Source organism: Rhamphochromis longiceps, linkage group LG19 (genome assembly GCF_057381845.1).
Source record: "Rhamphochromis longiceps isolate RC_006_pf linkage group LG19, R_longiceps_female_GT1.1, whole genome shotgun sequence".
Lineage (NCBI taxonomy): Eukaryota > Metazoa > Chordata > Actinopteri > Cichliformes > Cichlidae > Rhamphochromis > Rhamphochromis longiceps.
Window position 1 is genome coordinate 9,023,861 of NC_140575.1, and position 7,821 is coordinate 9,031,681.

General features: G+C 39.7%; 2 protein-coding genes across 2 annotated transcripts; one reads left to right on the forward strand and one right to left on the reverse strand.

Moving 5' to 3' along the window:
* The first annotated feature begins 1,647 nt into the window (after positions 1 to 1,647).
* cfd (complement factor D (adipsin)) lies at positions 1,648 to 3,698 on the forward strand. The gene is made up of 5 exons (XM_085392231.1): positions 1,648 to 1,758; positions 1,870 to 2,026; positions 2,538 to 2,679; positions 2,793 to 3,083; positions 3,220 to 3,698. Exons 1-5 carry the CDS (start codon positions 1,701 to 1,703, stop codon positions 3,397 to 3,399), a joined length of 828 nt encoding a protein of 275 aa, XP_085248357.1. The 5' UTR covers positions 1,648 to 1,700; the 3' UTR covers positions 3,400 to 3,698.
* Positions 3,699 to 5,391: 1,693 nt separating this feature from the next.
* LOC146646157 (uncharacterized) lies at positions 5,392 to 7,496 on the reverse strand. Its single transcript, XM_085390572.1, has 3 exons — positions 7,487 to 7,496; positions 6,516 to 7,355; positions 5,392 to 6,104 (listed from the first exon to the last, which is right to left on the reverse strand). The coding sequence occupies exons 1-3, from the start codon at positions 7,494 to 7,496 to the stop codon at positions 5,392 to 5,394; spliced, it is 1,563 nt and encodes a 520-aa protein (XP_085246698.1).
* Positions 7,497 to 7,821: the final 325 nt, after the last annotated feature.

Consider the following 7,821-nt stretch of genomic DNA (forward strand, 5'->3'; position numbering starts at 1 on the left):
CTTACAATCACAAAACAATTCCCTTTACAGTAGATGAATGTGGCAGAGAGGGTATGCTTAGCCAAAGAAACTTACAGTGCAAATATGAAGACATTTATTCACATTAATTGTAAAAATCAATATGTTCTTTACGAGCATAAGGCATAGAGTCCAGTGAAGATCATAGACACAGGCTGCTGACTAAGGAGTAATGATACATAATAAGCTTGAGGGGACACAGACTACAACCTAATTACCAGGTCCTAAAGACCTTTGCTGAAACGAAAAACCTCAGTATATTTCCCTGTCTATAATGCCTGACTGTCTCCCCCCAAATCAGCCAACTAGAAACGTTCCCAGACATTCGGAGCAGGATAATTCTGTCCAAACTCCACCCAGTAGGAGTTTAAATTTAAGCAACCGAGAGCCTGGACAAGTATGCAAAGAAAAAAAAACAATTAAATACAACTAGAAACATAAGTGTAATATTAAGATCAAGGATTCAATACTTTTTTGCCATGTCATCGTTAGGAATTTGCCTCAGTGGGCCCATGTCTGACAATAATCACAGCAAAACACCTAATTATATCTGATATATGAGGGGATTTGTTAAGAAAACTACAATTAGTTCTCTGTGTGCACAGTACACAAACCTCTGTGTCAGATGACATCCTGATGTGAACCATGTGTTGACAACATCGAAGTGATTGTGCTTCTGCTGATTTTAGGCGGCATCATACATCACACAAAGACACAATTACATACCATTGCAAGTGGCTTTTACTGTAAATAGCAGTATCACGTTCCTGAGTTTCACTATCACTATCAATCTACTGTTACCTTTCTGTTAAAGCTTGGAGAGGGTTAATGTCTCCTTAGGTGCTGATGGTACAGACTTATCTTAACTGTGAGTTGAGTCAAAATGTACAGGAAATGGCCTAGACTGTCATTCTAAACACAGTACAGCCAAGTTTTTTTGAAAAAAATGTTTTTTCATTGAAAGCAGCACTGCTCAGCTCGCCATGTCGTAAATTTCAAAGTTGAGAAACAAAGTGTTAAATCATCGAAGCATCTTCAAACCTACAAAGATATTTCATCCATTCTGTTTCTGATTTATATTTTTGCAATACTGTGCCTCTGCATATAGGATTTCCTTGGTAAGGGCGTAAATTACGAATTGTGTCTTTTTGCAGTGGGTATGTTTAAAGTCTGAGCCAAGATGCCGAAGCTTTGCGCATATTTTCAACACATGCTGGAATTCCTGCCTCAAAAACTGCTTTGCAATGCATTTTCTCGCCATATTTTCCTGCATCTCTTACAGAAATCAAAGAGGAACACGATGTTTTCTTCTGAGTGTTGTGTTTATGAACCTGAAGTTATAAGAAGCCAATTAAAGCATGAGTTTCAAAAACTACTGCTACTATATACTACATACTTTGCTCATCTTCATTTAAAGATCAACTCAATAATATGACTGTATCAGGAAAAGTCACACATAGGAATTCCAAGCAAAGACAATGGCAAAAAAATAAAAGCCATGCAAAAAAGTAACGACCTCAAGAACATGTTTTATGTTTTCCTGTTTTTCATTCCAGGAAACAGAGAATGGGAGGATGGTCCGACTCCCCCTTGTGCTTTGCGTAATATTGGCTTCCTTTGTTCCAAATGAAAGCCTTTAAAAACAGCACACATGCTCGTTCTGTATCAGTTAAAGCGACATCATGGTGTCAAAGGTGCTCGTGGGTGCTGCTGTTTTTGTTGTCGCCCTCATTTCAGAGAGTACGTTTGTGCTGCTTTATCTGTGTTTTTTGGTGCAACATTTCAGATGTTATTTTTCTGCTATTAATATTTTGCGCGTCTGTAAAAGAAAAATATGCTTCTTCATCTCAGGTGCGGGCATAATCGGAGGCAGGGAGGCAGCGCCGCATTCTCGGCCCTACATGGCCTCCATCCAGGTGCCAGAAGGGGAGAATCTGAAACATGAATGCGGAGGCTTTGTGGTAGCAGATCAGTGGGTGATGACTGCAGTGCACTGTCTACCTAACGGGTAAGGCAACATTTTTTACAGTGTAACAAATGTATGGAAACATTTGCAAGATCAGAATCATATTAGCATGAGGGGCAGGGATAGCTCAGTAGGTAAAGTGGTCGCCCCATGATCGGAAGGTCGGCGGTTCGAATCCACTTAACGGCTACCCTGAGGTACCCCTGAGCAAGGTACCGTCCCTACACACTGCTCCCCGGGCGCCTGCTTAGTGGGCTGCCCACTGCTTCACTGAGTGAATGGGTCAAATGCAGAGAAAAACAAGTAATTTCCCCATGGGGATCAATAAAGTATCCATTATTATTATTATTATTTTCCATTTAAAGCTGGTGCTGTTTGGATTGTGTTTGTTTGTATTTGCTTGGGCAATAATCTCTCCTGTGCTTGTTCAAGTTTCATGTTTAAATTTGCTCAATGGCTCTACAAAAGCATTTAGAGTTTGCTTTTATGTAGTAGATAACTCTTTTTCTTGATGATTATTCAATAATATAACACTATTGTGCTCTTTTTTAAGACCAGATGGAAGGAAGGTGATGCTCGGTGTCCATTCTCTGAGTGAACCTGAAGAGACAAAGCAAATCTTTGACATTTTGGAACTTCACAATCACCAAGATTTTGACCCAAGTAATTATGACAATGATATTGCTTTAATTAAGGTAAGTGCATATGCTATGCCCTTATACTATCTGAATACTCAGAAACAAGAGTCTATAATAGTAAACCAAAACAGTGATATAGTTGGAATCATTATCTGTGGGGGCTTTTGCAGCTGGATCGTCCATTTAACATTTCCGAAGCGGTTAAAGCGGTGGAATTTCTGCGTGCTGGAGGCACAAACCCCGACACCGGTAACGAGGTCGAAACAGCTGGCTGGGGATCGGTTGACAACCTGGGGGCCAGACCAGATAAACTCAAAGAGGTGACTGTCGAGGTGATTAGCCCAGATCGGTGCAGACGCAGCGACTACTTTGGTAGAAAGTTCACCACTAACATGATATGTGCACATAAAGTATGCGCAAACCCCTGTGACCAACCACATAAGAATGAGGACAGTTGTGATGTAAGTTTTACTTCCTTTTATTCTACTAAACATAAATGATGAAACGTGAAAACAGTTGTTAGACAGCTGGCTTAGATTGCATTACTGATCCTAAACTTGTGCTTTTTTTTCCTGCTTCTTTGTTGTGGTCATTCAGGGGGACTCTGGGGGTCCTCTGCTCTATAATGGCGTTGTGGTGGGCATCACCTCAAATGGCGGAAAAAAGTGCGGCCAAACAAAAAAGCCTGGAATTTATACTATCATCTCTCACTACACTCAATGGATTGACAACATCATGAATCCACAGCCAGCCGCAGCAGAAGAGCAGAGCGCATAAATGAAAGCAGATGTTACATTCAAGTTTTTAGCTACAGCTGACTATGCATCTGTCACAGTGTTTTTTATATATACATATATGATTAATGCATGTCTGTAGGAGCAGTTCATCAATGTGTGGCAAATGACAAAAACATATGTAAACGTCTTTATTTTTTTCTACTGCTCCTGATTGCTCCCTCTATGGGCGTCGCCATAGGGAATTGTCTGCCTCCATTTTACCCTCTCTAGCATCATAATAACAATCACATAATGTAGCACTTTGCTGTATTATGGAATTAATAAAAACGTAGTACATGTCTCGTGTTATACCTGTACCTTGCAGAGATAGATAGATAGATAGATAGATAGATAGATAGATAGATAGATAGATAGATAGATAGATAGATAGATAGATAGATAGATAGATAGATAGATAGATAGATTGATTGATTGATTGATTGATTGATTGATTGATTCTACCTAAAATAAGATTGTATTACTGGGCATCCCAGCTCAGAACAGTAGTAGAGATGAAGAGATTGGTTCTGTTAAACAGAACTCCAGGAATGCCAGGAATATTAATATCTACAGTGCAATGTCTTAGTCAACAGTCTCAGAGGAAAATTAACGTAATACACGGGTTAAACAAACACTGCAGGTATGGAATGCAGTGCATGCAATTAAAGGGGAAAGTAGCAGGTCATGGACCATGCTTACTGTTCACTAGGAAATATCAAGTGTCCCCCCTCTGTACTTGTTATTTTTAATAGAAGATAGGCCAAAAGTTAAGAATAAACCAATTATTTGATGGAAACGTGTTCACATTATCTACTCCAGGAAAAAATAATTGGCTTACTCCTAGGTGACTTATGTATAGACATCTAAAAATTAGACATCACATCACTAAACACACTGACTGTGGCGTTCTGAAAAAGGATCCAACCAATATCGAATTATGATTTCATCTACGTATTCCAACAATAAAACATATATGTATTTTAAAAAGTGAGTGACAGAGATATCAGAAAATGCCAGATATATTATACAGCTTTAATTACTTTAACTTATAAGAAGATGGACACTTATCATTGCTGTCACTTATCAGCTTTGTTCTATCAATAGTTTATATATCTGTTTGTAGCTAAACTATATTTCAAATGAAGCCAACCCTGAAAGTCAGTCGGTGCCTTTTCCTCTTGTTTAGTTTTGTTTAATACTACCTGTAAGTTGTGCTATTGGCAATAAAGTTCCAAATGTACTTTGTGAGTAGAAAGACAAACAATAATAGATCAGACTAACTGAAAATATGGTTAAAAGCCAAAGTTTACAATGTTGGAACACAACACCAAGATGTCATCTAAACAATTTATGCATCACTGTTGTAATTTTAATACATGTGTGTCAGCTTATTGGCAAGTGGAAACATTTGTAAAATTGTCTTCAAGTCTCAGGCAATCAAGACAACAACAACAACAACAGATCTCATAAACTTTCCAGTCTTCATACCAGTGGTGAGGAAGTCCAAAAGTAAATAAAAAGAGCACATGTACTTTTTCTTTTCCTCCTTTCACTGGTCTGTGCAGACAAGCAGGTATGTGAGTAGTTCCCAACATGCTCCACTGATTTGTTTAGCTTGATCAAAACCACACCATCACCCCCGCCATTGTGTTCTACCAAGAGGCTCACATTTCTAAAAGACAGTACATCTTAACAGTCATTTAAAGGTATTCATAGCTAGTTAACTTAAAATACAAAGGTTATAAAGACAATAAAAAAGATTACAAGGACATTTTCTGCAAGTGATTCAACCTTCAAAAGCAAACCATACTACCACATGAGTATCAAATAAAGGAAACAAATGTTTAATGTAATTCAATCCAATTTAAAACATCTACACTAACACTTTTTTTTTTTTACCAAACAGGAAGTTTAAGAAAGGTTCAAGGCTCTAGGGTACATCATCGTACTGCTTTTCCATCTGCAGTGTTCCCCTTTTTATAAGAAAGAGAAGTTAATTTTCTCTTAATAAGTAGTTCACTTCCAGTGCTCCTTCCTTCCTCTCTTCAATCACTTTGTTTCGTTCCTGCAGCTCCTGCAAAGAAAATCTCTTCACTATGTGGGGGTGTCCTCCATGTGAGGCAACCAGTTTACTGATCCCAGACAGCAAATCTTTCACCTGAGGATAGCTCAAAGCATTCTGGGATTTTATAATGTTTAGCTCATAATAACGGCTCCCGCACTTCCGGACAAGATCCTGCAGAGCTGAATGAGCACCAGCAACATAGTTGTTGATTTTCTGAGGCCTGCACTTGTTGTTGTCGAATTGAACGAACAACACGATGGCATGCTTTGCGAATTCTCGTCCAAAGATCTTCTGGAGGTGTCCGAACATCTCGCACTCTCCCTGGGTGAAGCGTCCCACCTGGAGCACCAGCAGGAAAACATGGGGCCCAGGTACGGCCAGAGCCAGGCAGTCCTTCACAAGCTCTACATTCTCCACCCCGTCTTCGTCCCACAGCTCAGGGGTGTCGACGAGGATGAGCTTCCTCCCTGCTGCGTATACCTCCTTTCTCTCGCAAAATACAGTCAGTAGGGCCGGTTCATGAGTGGATCCGTTAATTGAGTACTGGCTACCTGCTCTCTCTAGGATTACATTCAGAGCAGAAGACTTACCGCTGCCACTGAGACCAAGAAAGATCACAGAGATCTTATTCTTTTCATCATCTGAAAGCCAAAAATGAAATGGAAAATGACTGTTAGAAAACACCTACAGAAAATTAGACCATACAACTCTTATGAAAATGTTGAAAATATGATTACACACTAGCTACAGCCCCAATATTATAATATCTATAACTTGTGGAGGGCCATTTCCCCTGTTGGGGTCTATATCATGTTCTTCTGGTTTTACATGTGTCAAACTGAATTGTAACACTAAATATTATAACAATATCCATATAAAAATGTAACTCTATCACCCCCTAGGGGCAATTAACATCACTTTTACCTCTTCCAGTAGATGCTGGACGATGTATTCACCACTCTTTGGTGTACAGGGAAGTTATAGGTCTGTATTTTTATTCATCTTGACAACTTTAGTTTTAAAACACCAGAACAAATGGAAATAGCTCTTACCATCAGGGGTACTGATCTGAAGTTGCAACATGGCTCTGTGGCTTCTTACAGCCTCCTCAAGGTTCTCTCTTTTTGCCTCATACTGCTTTTGTTCAGCTCCCTCCTTCTTTCTTTCCTCATCGTGCTTTGCATTCAGCTCCTCCAGCTCCTTGGCTCTTCTCTGCTCCTGTTGTTGAAGTAGCTGCATGAAAGCTTGCTCCTTCTCTTCTGCCTCGCGTACTTTCATTTTCAGCATGTTCATGGCCGAGTCTTCTGTCCTACGTTTCATGGATTCACTTAGCATGCTTTCAGTGTAACCTGTGACGCCATTTTCAGTCATCAGGTAGTCAACCATCTCGAGCAGGGTGTGCAGCCCGCCACCCGGAGCAGAGGACCTAACTCGGCAGTACCTGCCATCACATACATTTATCAAATCTAGCAGGGCGTCATCTAATGTGTCAACAACCTTTCCATCTTCCACAGAGAGGACAATTAAGTATTTTAAAGCCTCAGCTCCAAAGTGGGCCTGAAGGATCCCTGTCAGTCTTTGTTCTCTCATTGTGTAACAGCCACCTTGGATCAGCAACAGAAATGTTCTGATTTCCTCTGTGCAAGACTTGAAACAGCTATCGATTGTCTCACAGATGCTCTCCTCTGTCATGTTTTCCTTTAACTCTGCATAGTGCAAGCTGATCGAACGATCCTCCACAGTCAAATCACAGACTTGGTTTGATCCCACAGATCTAAAACTTAACTTGTGACTTTCATCCTCAGAGCTATCCTGAGCCAGAGATTTCAGAGCAGACCATTCTTCCATCATTGATATGACCACCATCATCTCTCTTATATCTGTTACATTTTCTGTCAAACAAAACAATAACAACTTTTCAGTACACAAACCAACACATCCTTAGGATCTAACGTTTAAAATAATTTGCAACTATTTAGTCAATGATTTGACCTCATAGTAAAAGAAAAATACGATTACTCACTCCTAGCCATGTCTTTTGCAGGTGCTCCAGCAAGTCTGCACTAAGATTCTTGTCAGCTCAAGATAACACCTGAAACTAGACACTCAGGCTCTGAAACAAGCATTATAAAGGAAAAAGGTAAAACAGGTAAAAGGTAAAACAGGATGCTTCTGGATTACAACATGTGGCACTACAAGTTCAACTGTCAAGGAAGTGCATTCCACCGTTCACGCCTGGATGAACATGTATTTTCCTTGTGCTTCACTTTAGGTTTGAGAATACAAAAGAAAAAAAGCATTACTTCAAATAATTTTGGTGCACAAAGCAGTTTTCCATGCTAAACTTTAAAATTCAGT

Bases quoted from the DNA above. Each gene is read 5' to 3' on its own strand.
- cfd (XM_085392231.1), top strand. From the start codon at position 1,701: ATGGTGTCAAAGGTGCTCGTGGGTGCTGCTGTTTTTGTTGTCGCCCTC. The intron at 2,680-2,792 runs GTAAGTGCATAT...GGGCTTTTGCAG, and splicing joins ATGATATTGCTTTAATTAAG to CTGGATCGTCCATTTAACAT. The intron at 3,084-3,219 runs GTAAGTTTTACT...GTGGTCATTCAG, and splicing joins AGAATGAGGACAGTTGTGAT to GGGGACTCTGGGGGTCCTCT.
- LOC146646157 (XM_085390572.1), bottom strand. The intron at 6,105-6,515 runs GTAAGAGCTATT...TTTGGCTTTCAG, and splicing joins TCAGATCAGTACCCCTGATG to ATGATGAAAAGAATAAGATC.